This window comes from Triturus cristatus, chromosome 9 (assembly GCF_964204655.1).
Source record: "Triturus cristatus chromosome 9, aTriCri1.1, whole genome shotgun sequence".
Lineage (NCBI taxonomy): Eukaryota > Metazoa > Chordata > Amphibia > Caudata > Salamandridae > Triturus > Triturus cristatus.
In genome coordinates, this window is record NC_140592.1 from 1,149,295,111 (window position 1) to 1,149,314,727 (window position 19,617).

The 19,617-nt window shown below is 47.7% G+C and overlaps 1 protein-coding gene across 3 annotated transcripts in view; it reads right to left on the reverse strand.

Moving 5' to 3' along the window:
• Positions 1-19,617, reverse strand: part of ZNF106 (zinc finger protein 106) — a 387,174-nt gene that overhangs the window by 74,199 nt on the left and 293,358 nt on the right. For all 3 annotated transcript variants that reach the window (XM_085627097.1, XM_085627096.1, XM_085627098.1), the window contains exons 18-20: positions 10,442-10,504; positions 9,084-9,203; positions 8,276-8,347 (exon numbers count right to left, since the gene is read on the reverse strand). In XM_085627097.1, the coding sequence (XP_085483223.1) occupies positions 8,276-8,347; positions 9,084-9,203; positions 10,442-10,504 (255 nt within the window). The remainder of the gene's footprint in view (positions 1-8,275; positions 8,348-9,083; positions 9,204-10,441; positions 10,505-19,617) is intronic.

Genomic DNA, 19,617 nt, shown 5'->3' on the forward strand with positions numbered 1-19,617 from the left:
GGAGTTTCGCTTCTGCAGGTTTGAGGTGGGGACAAGTCAGTGGGCCAAGTCAGTGGGCGTCGTCCTCCTCTTAGCTGTGGCATGGCTGTTCGGTCCTTCTTGTAGTTTCTTGTCTGACTTCTTGGTTCAGGGCTGCCCCCTAAATACTGTATTTAGGGGGCATTTCAGGGGTCTCGAGCTACTGACCTTAGGGTGACCAAACGCACAAGTTACTTACTTGTGTAACGATATATCTGTAAGAGACATTAGTTAGTGATAGATTCCTTACCTTAGAATATCCCCAGGCGCCAGACTGGATCCGGAAAGCAGTACCCTTGCGCGTCGGTAGGCGTCGTCGTGCGGCTCCGCGCACGTCGCTGGCGTCGTTGTCGCCGAGATGACTTCGTCAGAGCTACTTAGACGCGCCCACACGCGCAGACATCAGTTCTGTACGCAACTTTTCCACGCCACGAACGCAGAGCCATGTCAGAGACCGACTACTGGTGCAATAGAACTAGGGCCCTGAAAGGGATGACCTGAACCCTAGAAAACAGTTCGCAGAACGGGGAGGATTGGCGGGCGGTAAGGAATCTATCACTAGCTAATGTCTCTTACAGATATATCGTTACACAAGTAAGTAACTTGTGCATCTGAAAGAGACACGTTAGTGATAGATTCCTTACCTTAGAATACATACCCAAGCAATACCAACACCGGTGGTGGGTCTGGGAAGTGAAATCATACCAGAAAGTCACTGAGAACCGACCGGCCAAAGAAGCAGTCTCTCCCGACTTAACTGTCAAGGCAATAGTGCTTAGTTAAAGTATGCAGCGAGGTCCATGTATCTGCCTGACAGATATCTTGCAGAGGGACACCGCGTCCTAATGCTGTAGTAGCTGCTGTCGCCCTGGTAGAATCGGCACGCAGTCCAACCGGAGGTTCCTTTTTTGCCAGAGAGTAACAGGCTTTAATGCAAAAGACAACCCATCGGGAGATAGTCTGCTTGTGCACAGCCCGACCTTTCTTAGCACCCACGTAGCCAACAAAGAGCTGGTCATCCACCCGGAACTGCTGTGTGCGGTTGAGAGAGAATGAAAGCGCACGTATTGGGTCCAGACGGTGGAGCCTCTTTCCTCTCTTGGAGGAGGCGGAAAGAAAATGGGCAGAGTGACAGTCTACCCGAGATGAAAGGCAATGACTACTTTAGGTAGAAAGGAGGGACGTGGTTGAAGTACAACCTTGTCCGGATGAATCGCCAGGAAAGGAGGTTTACATGAAAGAGCCTGAAGCTCACTCACCCGCCTGGCAGAGGTGATGGCCACCAGGAAGACAGTTTTTAAAGTTAGTAACCTCAAAGGACAGTTATGAAGAGGCTAAAAGGGAGCGCAAATTAAGTATGTGAGAACCAGGTTCAAGTCCCACTGAGGCATCACAAAAGGAATAGGAGGAAAAAGGTGAGTAATGCCTTTGAGAAATCTATTGACAACAGGGGACTTGAAAAGAGAGCGCTGATCAGGCAGCCTAAGTAAGGCTGAAAGAGCAGAAAGTTAGCCCTTGATAGTGCCCAGAGCACAGCCCTGCTGGGCCAAAGAGAGAAGGAACAATACGACCTCAGAAAGAGGGGCAGAAAGGGGATCTACAGCTTTTGCTGTGCACCATGCCACAAACTTTTTCCACCGACAGGCGTATACAGTTTTAGTTGAGGGACGCCTGGCTGCCAGAATCACATTACAGACTTCAGGAGGCAAGTCAAATGGAATCAACTGTCGCCGCTCAATCTCCACGCAAGGAGGTGGAGGCTGGACAGGTTCAGTTGGAGGTCTGTTCCCTGGTGCTGCGACAGGAGATCCTCCCAAAGAGGCAGTCGGATTGGGGGATCCACGCTCATACTGAGTAGCTCGGAATACCAAACCCTTCGAGCCCAGTCCGGTGCCACAAGAATAACTTGGGCCCGGTCACGCCTGATCTTCTTCAGCACTCTGGGTAGAAGTGGTATAGGAGGAAAGGTGTATAACAGACTGCAACTCCACTCGCGACGAAAAGCATATCCGAGCGACTGCCGCCTTGGAAACTCCAACGCGCAGAACTGCTGACATTGCGTGTTCTCTTTGTTGACGAATAGATCTAACCAAGGTTCTCCCCACTGCTGAAAGAGACCTTGTGCCACGTCCAAGTGTAGACGCCATTCGTGATCCAACATTAACCTGCGGCTGAGTTTGTCCGCCCTGGCGTTCAGAGAACCTGCCAAGTGTTGAACCACCAAGGAAATGCCTTGACGTTCCAGCCATGTCCAGAGGCGCAGACCCTCCTGACATAGGGTCCACGACCCCACCCCGCCTTGCTTGTTGCAGTACCACATGGCAGTGGTGTTGGCCAAGAACACCTGCACTACACTCCCCTTGACAGAGGGAGGGAAGGAAGGCTTTTGGTGCAAGTAGGATCGCCCTGAGCTCCAAAAGGTGGATATGGAGCTTGGACTCCGCCGGAGACCAGTGGCCTCTGATCTCCGCCTCTTCCATGTGGCCACCCCATCCCAGGAAGGACGCATCAGTCACCACTGTGTGCTCCAGTTGGGTAAGGGAGAGGGATCTGCCGCTGACCCAACGCTGGTCCGTGAGCCACCACTGCAAGTCCTGTGCAGTGCCCTCAGAGATCTGGACGTAGTCGGACAGGTTTCCCTGATGCTGCGTCCATTGGAACTTCAGGTCCCACTGCAGAGTCCGCATATGCCACCTGGCATGATTGATCAGCAGGATGCAGCAGGTCATGAGGAACAGCAGTCTCAGGGTCTTCCTGACCAAAACCCAGGACCAGGGCTGAAAGATCGGAATCATAGCCCGTATGTCCCGGACCCGCTGTTCGGGAGGATAAACCCGAAACTGCGCCGTATCCAGAACCGCTCCGAAGAAGAGGAGCTACTGAGAGGGAATCAGATGCAACTTCGGCACGTTGATGGAAAACCCCAGCGAATGCAGGAGGTCGGCCGTAGTCTGGAGGTGGGAGACGACTGCCTGGGGCGAGACTGCCTTCAACAGCCAGTTGTCGAGATAGGGGAAGACTGAAACCCCTGATTTGCACACATGAGCTGCGACCACCGCCATCACTTTCGTGAACACCCGAGGGGTGCTGGTAAGGCCAAAGGTGAGCATGGTGAACTGAAAGTGCTCGTGTCCTACCGTGAACCACAGGTAACGCCGATGGGCCGGCAGGATGGGGATATGAAAATAAGCATCCCTCAAGTCCAACGCTACCATCCAGGTTTGCGGGTCTAGGGCAGACAAGACCTAGGCAAGCGTGAGCATCTTGAACTTCTCTTTCCGGAGGAAGCGATTGACGTTCCGGAGGTCTGAGATAGGACTTAGGCCCTTGTCCTTCTTTGGAATCAAGAAGTAGTGGGAATAACAACCACGACCTTCTTCTGGCATTGGAACGTGCTCAATGGCCCCCTTGGCCAAGAGGGCCTCAACTTCCTGCCGGAGAAGTGCCAAGTGATCCCCCGACATGCAGTGGAACTAAGGCGGCATGGCTGGAGGGGTAGTCTCGGAGGGGAGGGAGGAGCCCCGTCGGACTATCTGCAGAACCCACCTGTCTGAAGTGATGGTGCGCCAGTGGGAGAGGTGATGGCAAATCCTGCCGCCCACTGGCGTCTGGTGGGCCTGAAACATCGGACTAGGAAGGTTTTAAGGCAGCAGGGGCGGTGGTGGACTGACCCGCCCGCTGGCCCTGTGAGCCACCTCGGCAGGCAACCCGACGCCAGCTGCGTCTGTGCTCTGAAAGGAACGTGTTTTGGCGCCTCGACCCTGACCTCAAAAGGAGCGAAAAGTAGACCCCGAGGGAGCGCGCGTGGTGGCAAGACCCAAGGACTGGGCCGTAGCGTGGGAGTCTTTAAAGCGTTCCAAGGTGCTATCCGATTTGCCACCAAAGAGGCATGTGCCATCAAAAGGCATGTCCAACAAAGTATTTTGAACATCCCCTGAGAAGCCAGTGATTCTGAGCCTGGCGTAGCTCTGCCTAGGGAGTCTGCTGTGTCAGGACCATAATTGATAGTGAATTTTGCGGCATCTCTACCCTCCGCAATAGCTTGGGAAAGTACCGCTCGAGCTTCTACCGGACACTGAGGCAGCACCTGTGCTACAGTGTCCCACACAGAGTGGGAATAGCGGCCTAATAGGCACGCAGTATTGACCGCCCTTAACCCAGAACTGGCAGAGGTGAAAATCTTTTTCCCAAACAGCTCAAGTTTTTTTAGATTCTTTATCCGGTGGTGCGGAAGGGAATGCACTGGGAGAAGCAGAGGCCTGGACAACCAGACTCTCAGGCGTTGGGTGTTGCATGAGAAAACTGGGATCGTCCAGGGCCGGGCGATGGCGCCGTGCCACAGTTTTATCCGCAGGAACCCCTGTGTTAGGCTTGGTCCAGGTGCTTAACAGAATGTCTGTAAGCGCATCATTAAAGGGCAGCAGCAGCTCTGTGGCGGAGGTTGCCGGCTGCAGTACCTCAGTCAGGAGATTATTCCTAACAGGGATGGAAGGGAGCTCGAGGTTAAAAGCCTCAGCAGCCCTACGCAACACCACAGGAAAAGTTCCCAACTCCTCCGGGGCCACGGAAGAAGGCGACAGTGTACCAGGGTGCGGAGAGAAATCCAGATCCCCTGGACCTTCGACTTCACCTTCCCAATCCGGTTCGTCTTCACATGGGGCTGCGAGAGGGCCCTCAGACCCCTCCCAGTATTCTCCCTCGTCCACCGGTAGTTTAAGAGGCCGGTATGGGCGAGGGGCCCAGGGAAAGGGGGTAAGCTCTCCACCTGGAATAGGGATTGAAGGGTAATAAACCAACCCAGGCTCGAAATAGTCCGGACCCGGAGGCAATGGCACCGGGTCTGGCGCCAACCCCGGTGCCGTGGGCAGCGTCGGGCCCAGCGCCATAGGCGGTGTCGGGCCCCGGTGCCGTAGGCGACGTCGGCTCCGAGCCCGGCGCCAGAAGCCGCACCGAGGCCGGAGCCAACAGCGCCACAGGGTATCTTGCCGGCGTAACCGAGGCCAAAGGCGGCGGTATGGGGGCAGAACCACCCAACGGGGTCCATGGGGCCCGAAGGCGCGCCGGAGGTACCCGATGGCGCAAATAGACGGGCCAAGGCCGACACGAGATGCGTACGGCCCCAGGAAAGGCGGGTAGGCCGCAGGCAATAACGCAGGCTCCACCGGAGCCGCGGGGGAGTGACCCCCCGCGCCCCCTCCATTGTGTCCCGCGACCGGGGAGGGGTAGACAAAGAGCGACATCGCTTCTTTGATTTTTTATGGCGCTTTGACTTAACTGTCCCTATTCCGACATATGGTGGTGTCGGCCCCGCGACCAGCCTCTTGACCTTCCGCGGGATCATGAGTGGCGCGGAACCGGGCCTCGAACAACTTTCGGGAACGCTCCTGCAAAGCCTTCGGCGCCATGGCCCAACAATCGGGGCACGCCTCGGGGTCGTGGGCGTGCCCCAAGCAGAAGATACACACATCATGTGGGTCAGCCATCGACATGTTCCGACGGCAGGCCCGACAGGACTTAAACCCGGGCATCTCTACTGCACCAGAAGTCGAGAACTCGACAAAACAAGAGAAACAAGTCTCTCGAAATAAAGTTAAAATATTAACTAGGAGTACCGTTCTCTCTCGGATCTGCGCTTGCTGGCGCGAAAAAAGAAAGAACTGACATCAGCGCGCGTGGGCGCGTCTAAGTAGCTCCGACGATGTCAGCTCGGCGACTACGACACCAGCGACGTACGCGGAGCCGCACGACGACACCTACCGGCGCGCAAGGGTATTGCTGATGAAAACTTTCCGGATCCAGTCTGATGCCTGGGTATATTCTAAGGTAAGGAATCTATCACTAACATGTCTCTTTCAGATCTTTGGTGTGCTCACCCCACGTGGGGGAGTGAGTACAATCCCTAATTCTGATTTGGGAGTGCCTGCCATCACTGATGCGTGGGCTTCACCTTGCCTCCCCCACCTGAGGGGTGGGGTTGCCAGAGGTGGGCACACCTTCTGGGCTGGATAACTTTTCCCGCCTGTCTTACCGCCGAAAAGGAAGGGGGCCTGCTCCTGATAGCAGGAGAGGCTGGGGGTCACATTACAAAGGCAGCAAGGCCTTTGAAGCTCCCTTGCCACAGATGGATCTTCCTGGCCTGGGGGAGGTGTGGCCACCTCTTCACAGGAAAGGCATTGTTGCTGGGCTCAGAGAGCAAAAGCTCCCACCCCAGGGGTCCAGAAACTTGTCTCGTGGTGGCGGGCTGGTGTGTACCTGTCAAGGAACCAACTAGAGGATGGTCGTTTTTCAGGGGGCATCTCTAAGATTACCCCCTGAGTGCATTTTGTATTAAATCCCACACTGGCATCAGTGTAGGTTAAATGTGCTGAGAAGTCTGATTTCAAACTTCCGAGTTTTCAGTAAAGCCATTATGGTGCTGTGGAGTTCGTCATGACAAACTCCCAGCACCATATACTCTTAATGGCATTACCGCACTTTCAATGTTTGGGAATTGGTCTAGACACTGTAGGGGTAGAGGGCTCATGCACCTGTACCCTAACCACTGGTATAGTGCACCCAGCTAGAGGGGTGGCTGACCTATGCCAGGGCAGTGGGTTGTAGGCATGGCACACAGCGATGTGTGCCATGTCAACACTTCACTTTGTTATGCACCAAAACACGCAGCCTCCAATGGCAGTGTGTGTGTGTAACGGTACAGGGCCTCTAAGGGTGGCACAATAAGTGCTGCAGCCCTTAGAGGCCTTCCCTGGCCACAATGCCCTTGCTACCAATGGTACCTTTTACAAGGGACTGACATGTGGCCATAGAGGTGCCAATTAGGGGTACTAGGTACAGTTTTGGGGAAAGAACACAGGCCCTCGGAAACTGATTGGCGGGGCGCATCGAGTCAAAGTATATCGGTAGTCTGGCAAAAAGTAGGGGGTTGCTGCAACAGAAACCCAGCTTCCTACAAGCAGTAATTCTCGAAGTCCACCTGCACCAGGTCACTCTTGTCATAGGCCCCAAGATTAAGATTTACGCGTGAAGTAGACAGTGTTAAAGTAACAAAAGGGCCACTGGAAAATGTCAGTTGTAAGTTAACTGCATGGCATATGTAGGAGATCAGTACATTTATAAAAGTAAGCAGACTTTAAAGGTATATTTTGTGCGGCTAGAACGAGCTGAGGAGGAGAGTACCGTCGTGCGGCCAAAATGAAAGAAGTGATAAAGTGTTAAAGAAGTCACTCCATCCATTGCCTCAAGAAAGCAACCAAGAAACAGTAGGAAAGTGTGGGTCCATCTTTAGTGGATCCTATGCTCCTGTATACATTATTCTATTCATGGGCCTATTCAAAGTCATAGTTAAAAATTACATGACAAACATCAGCGAATTAATGCTCGAGAGGACGCTTTTTTCCCCCTCTACAATATTATCTGACAATGATGCACTATCAGTGATGCAATTTGGAATTTGACTAATGAAAGCCTTATTTTGGGAAAATGTCTATATCATGCTAGCAAGGTGTCCCAACAAGTTAAGTGCTAACTACTGAGACCTACCTGGATCAGAGGTTGTTAAATCGCACATTTTTAAAATGGGTTTAAGTAACATCTGTTATATACACGACTTAGAACCTGCTATCACCGTGCTATAAGTAGTTTCCTTTAAAAAACCCAAAATATAGTTATCAGGCTGAACCCACAGGAGAGATTGACCAACTGGACAGAACTCTGAGATTATGTGAAACAAGGTGATTAGCAGCATTTGATGAGAGACATATATAGCACTTACTTGTTGCTTCATAACACCAACAAATTAGTACTATTTAATGTGTTATGAGAAAGAAGCCAACCACTACAATTTCTCAGAATTGGATGAAGATAATGAGGAAAGTAGAAGTGGATATAAAAAAGCCTTTGTATAGGATGGAGACTTTGCAACAAGGTACAAAGATTGAGTTGATATAAGGAAGAATGTCAAGAAAGCAGGCATGAAACCTAACGATTCATATGATAAGGAGCTACAATGATGATGCAGGAACAGGCAATAGAGCAGAGGACACATGGAAGGATGGGATTACTCTTACAGGCTTAACAAAGATTCTACCACGGTCATAAACCTTGAACATTTAGTAAGGCAGGTTTCTAATTTTCTATTCTAAGACAGCTGACATTCTGTAACCCAATACCACTGCCTGCTTCAGACTGGAATTAGTAACTGGGGGTCACACAATATCTTTGATACTTTTTTAGTTTATTAAACAGAAATAAAAATTACCATGCTCTTATGGATGGCCATACACATGATCATGTCTGTGTGTCCTCCGTAGACTTGCAAGCGATCATGAGACTTATGTGAACATATGAAAAATGAAAGAAAAAGAAAATTGAATTTTACAGACAAACATGAGATATTTCTTACAGACACCATCTAGAATGATTGTGTGAACATTTCCAACACTTTCCTTTTTTACTCAACTAACATGGCTTTCTATCACTTTTGTTAGTTTTCTTTAGAATCATAAAATGTTTACTATTGCACTAACCTGCAGAGTTGTAAGATATATCAGTGAATCTGTTCTATACAAATGCTTTTTCTATGTGTCTTACATGGGTACATTTTACACATTTAAATTTTTGATATTTCCTAAAGTCCTAGACCCTTTTGAATAACATTGGTTTGCCACTGTTCTTCTATAATACCACACCCACGTAGTTATCATTATAATTTGTTTATTCCGTCCAGTTATTGTTCTTGCAGGTAAGTGGGAAAATGAATATTGGTACAGCTCGCGTGGGCTATGCTATTAATATTTGCATGGCATACTCCTTGTAGTTAATCTGTTATTGAAGCAATCAAGTTTAAGAATCTTCTGTAGATATAACAAAATGAGACACTAAGAGAAGCTGCGGGAAGGCATGCAGAATGAGGGTACACTCTGATACTAAGCTACAGAAGTCCCAGTTTCATTACGTTAAATATGTTTGGAAACTTTGAGGATAATTTTTACTCAACTGGGTGCATCTCTCAAAGACAATATGCAGATGTTTAAATATTTTTCCTTATAACAGCACCTGGTCCTTACCTGAAGCTCATAGACACGAACAAATTTATCCAAGGATGCTGTAACCATAACTTTCCCCAAGATGTTCACCACTGTAACTGCATGATTGTGACCTTTATAGATCCGCACAAGCTCGCCAGTCTGCCACGAGACAAAAAACAAAAACAAGTGTTGGAAACTGACATTAGGAGAGTGGAAGAACATGAAGCATAAAACATCCAAATAAATGCTATCACTTTGTTAGTTCAAAAATGTTGATAGAAGGAAAAGGCAATTTGGTGTAAACTTTGAACTCACAGTTCTTTCAAAGCAAAAAAGTGAAGATTATGTAATGATGAATTCTTTTAAAATTTCCTTTCTTCAAATATATTTAAAAACATCAAGTAAAGAGGGAGCTCAGGACAGAAATTCTTTAATCATCTGACCAAGAAAAAAACATTACATGACACACTGTTTACAAAGTTTGATTCTGATCTAAGAATACACAAAGAGAGCATCTTGGGGATCACCTTGGACTTGTCACTATCATTCCTTCCTGAGGTGCAAATGCATTGAAGATTGGCCACTTCAAATTCCACACACTTAGTAGAGCTATTTGACCCATTGACCTTGTTTGCATGTATTGAAATATCCCTAAGCAACTACTTAAAAAAACGTCACCACGGACTGAAACCAACCACCTGAAAATGAATATTAGGACTAATGGGACAAGACCATGCAAACGCTTCTCAGAAGGTATTATATTCCATGTGGGTGTTTAATCCCATCAAATTCACTACTTTTGAACTATTTATCCATGTTATGGAATATGGCTAGCACTTTCACCTCGCAGGGACAAGTCAGCCTAAAGGGATCTCAAAGTCAGATGCTGCAGGTCCTCAGCTCTATAAAGCTAGGGGACCAGCAGTACTAAGAGTTTTCAGGACTTGGCCCTTCTACTCACGTGTGAAAAAAGTTAGTCAAACATGACTCCTTACAAGTACACATTGGAAGTCAGTTACTCCTCCTTAAGTATATTTAATTGCCTCTTCTAGTGGAAGGATTACAAATGTGTAGAATGTGTCCTAGATGGCAGATTGTTGAGAGGTTGTTCTCTACCACGTTCCATGAATATGAGTTGCACGTTTTAGTTATACTACCCTAACTATATCAGTTGTCACAGAATCTCTGACCAACACAAGTAAAGATTAAATAGCTCTGTCTTATAACTGGAGATAGTGTTTGGCAGAGTAGCTGTTGAATCAGCAGCTAATTAATTTGTAATCTACTTCCTAAAAAAATTAAGTATACACAATATTTAGTGCTCCTTTGTTTCTAAAAAAATTCTGAAAATGATTTTAATTTCTCATGGCATAAACTGTATATAAAGGTAAACTTACATGTATGTTGTGGGCATGGACAGATTGATCGCTGGATCCACTAAACACCAGATCGTTTACCACCTTTCCAAACAAAACAAAAAGATAGAAAAATAAATGTAAATAAAGATTGCAAGAGGGTACTAAGGCATGATCTAATCAATGAAACCTGGAGAGCAAGGACTGAAAACCTTTTCTCCAGGCTTCGAAAGGCAGATGTCTGCAACCCTAAACACTTCTCCAAGCCTACATTCCTACTTACCTACTCCCCCTTCATAAGCATGTATGCAGACAACTCCAGCATAGAGTTCATCTCTGGATAATACCACACCACCTCTCCACAACATAACACATGCACTGGGCCACATCTAAAGCATGGTGACCAGTGTAACTGGGGAGAGTGTTAGGAAGAATGCAAGGCAAATGAAGATGAAGCTCATAGAAAATCAACAACAGTCTGTCACACACCCAGGAAGCAAATACCTGTCACAGACTAGAAAGAGCAGAATGCCTCAACTTCTATATTTTAAGACATTACAATGACCACTCCTCATGAAGCAAGCCAGTCCTAACACACTACACCAATGCAGATTCATAGGTAACCTTGGAACGATATCGCAGCTAACATGAGATCACATTTCTACAATGAAAAATGTATTGGGAATTTAAATGGAAAGGCAAGACAGGCAAATTACATTGAAAGGCGTGGTACACCCCAACAGGGAGATTAACCCAATAGTTCCTAATACACTAAGTCCTTAAATTGTAAGTGTCTTCATCAGCCTTCAGGGTCTTCTTTTACCAGTTGGTACCACTTCATCCTCATTTGAAACAACCCCATCCACAGTACGGCTATGACCTTTACACAGTCTTGAAATTCTCCGCACTTCTCAAGCACAAGAACATTCCTCTGCAATTTTCAATGAACCAGAAAGGCACGCTTGGGTCAGAACATGCACTTTCACTCACATATATTTTCTCTTTATACCTTTTGCTGTGCCAACACAGATGGCATTGACGTCTTTTGCCCACCTCAAACGTCCTCCAAACACTCTTCACCACCTCCCCCATAAACGCAAAGAAGACGACTTAAACCCTGGTAAACACCCTCTCAAACAAGACAACAGTGATATCCCAGTCACATCATTGGGTGCTGTACTATGAACCCATAGTATCTCCTTAATGGCTGTTTTCATGGAAGTGCTCTCACTAAGTTGTGTCTGTACACATGATTCGAAAACACAAAATATCAGCACCACCAATCTTTGGGTTGTCGTGAATACAGCGCAGTTCTCTGATGATTTACTCCTACACTTCTCAAAAATTCCTGCAAGCCCTCAGACACAAATTGCACCTTACTGTGAGTAGATCGGATGAAGTGCCAACATTGAAAACTTTATAAATGTATCCACGGATCTTGGGTTGAGAATATCCTTGCTTTGGTCCCCTCTTTCGCATTAGAAAGTAACCAGAGTAAATCCCCTTTCCTTTTTGGGAATGAGGGACCAATTTTACTGCCTTTTTTTTTTAAATCAGAAATGTGCCTGCTAGTAAAAGTAACTCTCAATGATATTGAGATGTTTTCTTAGGAAGGATGGACAGAAGAGATATTTGAAATTTCAGAGAATAGCCATTTTGCTCAATATTCAACACCCATCTGCGTTAGGTTATTTTTCTTCCACTCTCCCAGATGATTGCGGATGCTTTCCTCCACAGAGTTGTCACAAAAGAGGGGGCAAGTGGAGAGTCGCTGCTTGGCAGGCTTTCCTGCCACAGTTGGTGTTAGATGGCTGACCATTTGCAGACTTCCAAGGCTGGCAAGACTTTTGATGCTGCTGCTGTTGCTGGAATTGTTGTGCCAACTGGGGGACTTCAACCATCTGTTGGTGGTAATGTCTACTATGGGGTTTGTACTGTTGTACTCTTTCTCGAGGGCTACAGTTTTGAGTGTCTCTAATTAAATTTTCAGATGCTGAATTTTGAATGGCAGATTTAAAAAATGTTGTTGTGCCTCTGGTGTAAAGCCATCAATATGTAGCCAAGATAAGCAACGAAGAGCCATGCCATCACAATAGCCTTGGGCATTGAAATCAACAGAGCCAACAGCAGCACTTATTTTAGAAAGCTGGCTCTCTATATAGTGTACCAAAATGAGGTGCACTGTGCAGAGAGTCTGGTTATCCATTATTAATGTACAGGGGCTTGCTCTAGCAAACCCAAGGTGCTCTTTTGGTGGTAGTGTGGTCCAGTAGTCTAAGGCTTATCAGAATGTAGTGTTATGCACTTGTTGTACAGACTCAATAAATGAGACAAACACCTAATAAGGAAATCCGACACCAATTAAAAAAAAATTACATATTTTTAAATGTATTTGGACACCAAGATCTACGAGATTAGGTAAGTGAATTTCGAGTTAAGGATTTTCAGACACTTAGAAAACACAGCTGTCAGATTTCAAGCAAGAACCTCGAACACAGTAATGTTATCCTATGGAAGATATATGTACATTACATAGGACCAAACGACTCTCAGGACTGTTCTTCAGGACTTAAGGTAGGTAGGAGACAGATCTGACCTCCTGGAGCACGGTGACCTCCTCCTGGGTGGCTACTGCGTTGATGGACCCGGTAGTAAGCAGATCGGTGAATCGAACGTTTCGGTACCTGCAGGCAAGTGGCTCCCCCACTTCAAGGGAGATGATGACGGGTTGATTAAGTGCTGGCAGCCCTCCAAGGCTTTTGGAGGATGCACAGCTGTAGGACGAATCAGGTCATTGCAATTGTCGAGGCAGGCAGGCAGGGTTTGGCGACATGTCCACAGCAAGTCTTCAGTTATTGCGTTCATCGGCTCTTCTTTGTCCTTCTTCTTGGGTCAAGTGAATATGAGTTACTGGTGGTCAGGGGGCCACCTAAATACTAAATATAGGGGTGTTAAGGGGAGGGAAGGGTAGTAGCCAATGGGCTACTTACCCATGGAGTCACTACACCCTATATATGACCACTTCCTGTGGGGACTGGGTATAACCCTGCCCCAGAGTTTCTAATTGCACTAAAAACAAGATGGTGAACTCCTTCTTTCGTGGAGCACATCAGGCAGCCCACCTTAGGGGTGTGACTAGTTTGGTGCTACAACACACCTACTGCATAGCTAATTTCACATCTGTTGTGGTGCCAATTGGCCCTCATGGCAGGGAGTGTCATCTTCAAGGTCTGGGGGAAGCAGGGTCCCATATCAAAGGGGCAGGGGCCTTGAAGACCCTGGCCTTGATATGCTAAATCACTAGCCATCCTGCTGGAGGAGGTGCAAACACCTTCCTCCTGAGCAGACAGTGTTTCTGGCCTCAGAGAGAGTGCGCTCTCACCTACATGGATTCAGAAAAATCTGTGGTGGTAGGCCGGATGAGACCAGTCAGCCAGCACACTCCATAGTGGTAGGGTTTTCGGGGAGCATCTCTAATGTGCCCTCGGGGTGCATGTCATAATAAATCCTGTACTGGCATCAGTGCAAATTTATTATGAGAAGGTGTTTGATACCAAACACCATAGGTGCCAGTGAATACATCATGTAGTTGGGGAACCCACACTGACCAGTGCCCAGTACATGTAATTCAGATGGCTTCCCTGTTCACTTGTACCATCAAGTAATTGAACTAGACAGCACAGGGGCGTATCAGCTCAAGCAGATATGCCCTCACATGTTCTATAATGCACCCTGCCTAAGGGCTACAAGGTCTGCTGTGATGGTGACTTGCATATAGTACAAGCAGTGAATTTGGCATAGCACAAAGGGAGTGTGCCATGCCCTGTTTTCACTATTGGTTTGCACCATGACACGATGTCTGCCATGGCAGGCTGCATGCAATTTGTAGGGGTGTCACTTAGAATGGCATAATACAGGCTGCAGCGCTCAGGAACCCTGTGAGGGGGCAGACGGGGACGGCGGCATACAACCCCTACCTGCTTGTCCTCAAAACACTGTACAAACCACTACTAGTCCGACAAGATCAGGAAAGCAAGAGTTAACTCTGCCTGCTAACTCTCACGCACAGGGACGCGTTGACCAGCTGGGAGGCCTCGGCAAATGGGGAGCAGGAGAGGCGGGGCCTCGGCCCCAAAAGGAGGAACCTGGGAATCCGGAAGGCACGCTGAACTCGGAGGAGAAGGAGGAAGAAGACGCAGCGCTACGGGGATCTGACTTGGAGAGGATTAGCCGAATCAACTAGCCCTGAAAATGGATGGCGCTGGAGCATCAGGCCCATATCCGGCCGTCGCTGAAAGCCGCGGGGGCTAAACCGGGACGAGTAGGAGGGCCGCTGCGGTGCGCATGGAAGCCCGGGGCGAGGGCCCGGGTGGAGCCACCGTAGGTGCAGATCTTGGTGGTAGTAGAGGAGCACGTTGACTGGCGAGGAGAAGACCACGGGAAGCCCCGACCCTAGAGACCCAGACGAGGACAGAGGTGCAGAGATCTGGACAGAGGAGTGGTGGTCACCCCCAGAGGATGCTGGTGAGCCGCTGCAACTCAGCAGAGTTGCGGCTGACGTGGTACGTGACTCGGGAGGGGGGAGGGAGTGAAAGGAGGGAATCGGGAGGGGGGGGGGCAGAAGGGTTATCTCACTTATTCCTCACTGTACATACACCGTATCATCACTGCCTCACAGCCCCGACACCAACCCCTCACTCCTTATCCCTACCTCCGGCACTAAAAGCACTTTCACCAGTAAAAGAGCCGGCATCAGTCCGCTCTCTGAAACCCAGCTTTGGGACTTTGGACAACCAGACGAAGGTCCAAGGACCTTGTATTTTATGTTCTCTTTTGTTTACTGTTAGTGTGCACCAGTATCTCCCCATAAGGAATGGTGGAGGGTTCTATCCTGACAAACGCCTAATAGACCAGAAAAACGTATCGCCTCTCTCTGTTTTCGCTCTTTCGTGAGCCTCCTGGGATGGCCACTAAAGAAAAGCAAACCCAGGAAGTAGATGACATCAACCCCAGCCCCGCGGAGGAGAAGAGGACTTCTACTTCACATGCTGACTCTGTTTTGTTGTTTAAAATAAAATCCCTTCACTATTGAGCCCTGACTTCGGCCTCCTCGTTTCTTCTTCCGCCCGCCCCTTTCACAGACCCTCTTTGGTACCCATGCCCTTTGTACCAGGGGTACCCCTGACTAGGGACTTAAAGGGGTGCTAAAGTGTGTGGCAATCATCTGATAATTAGAACATTCTACCTTGTTTTAGGGAAAGAGCAATGGCACTTGGGACAGATTAGCAGGGACCCAGTGCACATCAGTCGAAAAATATCAGTACCAGTGACAAAAAGGGGCACTTGCCTACACTTATTACTTAGTTGGAGACCATCAACCCCTTTTGTAACCCCTCTGAAAAGTCCTGTCTGCCTTTGGAGGTCAGGTTCTCCTGGAAACATTGGAGAATCTCCAAGAGGGATCCATTATAACACATGATTATAGCAGTAGCACTTGCTGCCTTCTTCTCAACCTTGAATATGACAAAGAACGTTTTTTTTACAACACCGATTTACCTACATATGTATGTATGATTTAGGGAACTTTGTACTTTTTATGACTTAAACATACATATATAATGTATTCGGTATGTGCTCTGGGGTTCCCGCGCGTGGGGGGACTATTCAGTGCTTATGACTTTGATGAGTATTCCCCTGGAAGAGAACTAGGATTAGCGGTAAGTAACTTATCCTTTTCTTTCGAAGGAAATTCATCTATAGTCATGAGCACTGAATAGAATAGCAAGCCCATGCCCCCACGTCTGCGGACAAATACAAGATAGCGACTAGAGACTAAGACTCCATTATTCAAACAAATTACTTAATGAAGCCTGCCCCACTTGGGCATCTGCCTGAGTGTCTGTGTCCAAACAGTAATGGCGAGCGAAGGTGTGCACCGATCACCATGTGGCAGCCTTACAAGCTCTGCAATAGGTAAATTTCTGGTCTGATTGATATAAAAATTAAAAATTACTTTAGGCAAAAAACTAGGATGTGTTCTCTTAACCACCCTGTTGGAATGGAAAATAAAATACGGTTTCTTTGCACAAAGAGCTTCGATTTCACGGACTCTGCGTGCTGAAGTGATAGCCACTAGGAAAGCGGTCTTCCAGGTTAAGTGTTGTAAACATGCCTTGTGTATGAGTTCAAAAGGAGAGCCCATTAATTTGGAGAGAATCACATTAAGCTCCCATCAAGGAGAGGGTGACCTTACAGGTGGATAAACCTTTTTGAAACCCTTGAGCAAGTCCTTGACTATAGCATTTGGAAAAAAGGAAACCTGTGTGGGTGACCTTCTGTAGGCTGTAATGGCCACCAAATGCAGTATTAAGGGTGTGAACTGGAGACCAGATTTGGCTAGGTGCAACAAATAAGGAACCTGTTCATGACCTAGAGTAGGATGATGGCCATTGCGAATGCATCTTAAGTAGAAATGCTTCAATTTGAAAACATAGGATTTCCTGGCAGAAGGCCTTCTGGATTCTTTCAAGATGTCCAAGCAGTCTTGAGTAAGCCCTAAGTGTCCCTAGGTGTCCATAATGCAGCAATCCAGGACCCATGCCGTCAAGCTCAGAAAGGGAAGGTTGGGTGGAAGATCTTCCCTTCTAGCTTGGAGAGGTGATCCGGTCTGCATGGCAACTACCAATGTGGTATTTCAGACCGGTGAAGAAGGCCCGGATACCACCACTGGCGAGGCCACTCGAGCGATCAAGATCATTCTGGTTTTGGCTCTGTAAAACATGTTGATGACCATGGAAATGAGAGGTATTGGAGGAAAAACGTACAGTAAAGTCTCTGACCAATTTATAAAAAGAGCATTCCCTCTGGAACCTGGCTGGGGAAATTTAGACGCAAACATGTCGATTTTTGGTGTTCCCCACTAATAGAAAATTCCCTGAGTGACTTTGTTGTTTAGTACCCAGTCGAGCGCTTCAGCAAAGCTGCGACTGAGAGTCTGCGTGCAAGTTGAGTGCAGCTGAAAGATGGATTGCGTAGATGTTTATGTATTTATTAAGCGCATAGCTGCCCGAGGGCTTCCAAGCGCTGCATAGAGAGGCGATGATGTGCGAGGGTAGTGAGGAACCTCAAGGGAAGAGCCGAGTTTTCAATATTTTTTCTGAAGATTAGTTCATCTCTTTGGGCAAGCAGTACAACAGCCTGGAGACCAGATGCAAAAAAGAACTTCCTCCCCATCTGGATCTTTTTATCCTGGTCTTCATGAGCAGGTGTGAGGGAGATCTCAAAGACCTTCCGGGCACATATGGGGTGATGAGTGTTCTCAGTAGAGGTGGTCCCTCGCAGTTAATGGCTTTGTGGGCTAGACATAGATTTGAATATGATTCTAGCTTGGATCGGCAGCCAGTGAAGCAATTTCAATGAAGCTTTCGCTGATTCTAGTCTGGGAATGCCTCGGAGTATCCTGGCTGCCGCGGTTTTAACCACCTGTAGTCTGTTCACTACATATTTAGGGGAACCCAGTAAGAGGGAATTCTGGTCGTCCAGCCAAGAGACTACCAAGGCCTGTACAACTGTTCTCCGTGTCTGTTCAGGGTTAAAGGATAAGGGTCAAGATCTTCCGAAGCATGTGGAGTATCTCAAAGCAGGTGGCTGCCAGTTTTTTAGCTTGTATTCCCATGGAGAGGTTTTTTATGAAGCTTTTTGGAAGAGGGTGGCTGCCAAGTTCTAGTGGCCAGCTGATGATGGCCCTAGGCACAAAGTTGTTGCCCTCTGTCAGCCTTCTCCTCGGCGCGTCCGCACTGCTGGCGCCATAAGTAGGCGTTTCTAATGAGCAACTAGAGCGCTAACTTGCTCCCTGTATGGTTGCTCGAGGACCGGGTCCTCTCTATGGTATCTTTTAGCGTGTCCCGCCCTGGACAGCCGTCTACCCAACTTCTTTAGTGAGACGAGAGTACAGTGAGTACTGTGTTATGACACAATCAAATTCAATACATTTAGAGCAATTCAGTGCAATTCAATAAACTAGAGCAATTGAAATAGAAAATTAAAACTACGTGACTGTAACGCGAAGTGCTTCTGACCCTCTGTCAGCCTTCTGGTGAGATCTCTGGCAAGTAGACATGACCATATGGCTTGGTCCTCCAGAGATAGAGGCTGTGATCTGGTTCCTCCCTGCTTGTTTAAACAATGCATTGTGGTCGTACTGTCTGTCTATACCCAAAAGGAGTGTGTCTGAATGGAAAGGGTAAAAGTACCCGAGTCTGGAATGGACTGCCCTCAGTTCTAACATGTTGATATGGTACAACTTTTCTTTTTCCGAACATAGGCCTTGAACTTGTAGAGCACCCATGAGGGCTCCCCAAACATGTAGGGAGGCATCGGTAACCAGTGGCAGTGTGAGAAGGCCCGGGCAAATTGCACTCCCATTGGAGATGTGGCTGTTCATCCACTATTGGAGATATTCCTTGGCTTTCTGGCAGAGGATCACTTTGTCCTCAAAGAGACCCGAGAACTGCGACCACTGGTCTTCCAGTGTCTGTTGAAGAGGTCGCATGTGAAGTCTGGCATTGGGGACAATGTAGATGCATGATGCCATGGACCCCAGCAGAACCAGTCTCCCTAATGGAGCTGGGGGTAGATTTGAATAAGGGCAAGCATCGTGAACTTCTCCTTGCATATTAACTTGTTTAAGAGTCTTAAGTCTAGAATGGGTCTGCATTCCCGATTTGGACCCTTTACGCAAGAGAAAATAGCCAAAGTATATTCCCAGTCCTTCTTGAGACACCCGAACCTTTTCAATAGCTTCTTTTTGGAGCAGAATATTGACTTCCTTTTGTAGCAAGTCATGTTGATCGCAAGATGTTCTCCGCGGAGGAACCGCAGGTGGAGGAAACTTAAACCTTATGGAGTAACAATTATGCACAATATTCAGCACCAATTTGTTGTTTGTACCTTGGCGCCACTGGTTCAGTTGCATGAGAATACTTCCCACCCACCAGAGTGGGCAATGGAGACGGGGGAAATCGGCTACTAATTGCTTTGCTGGTGTTTTGGCAGATTAGTCTGATGGACGAAACGCGCGATAACAGCAAACCACACATCATTCTAAAAGCTTAGTTCCCGAACGTTTTCATGCAATTTTATAAACTTTTACAAAACATTTACTTGAGTTTTCACATCTGTATTCAGAATGTACAACACCATTTTGCATTTAATCACAT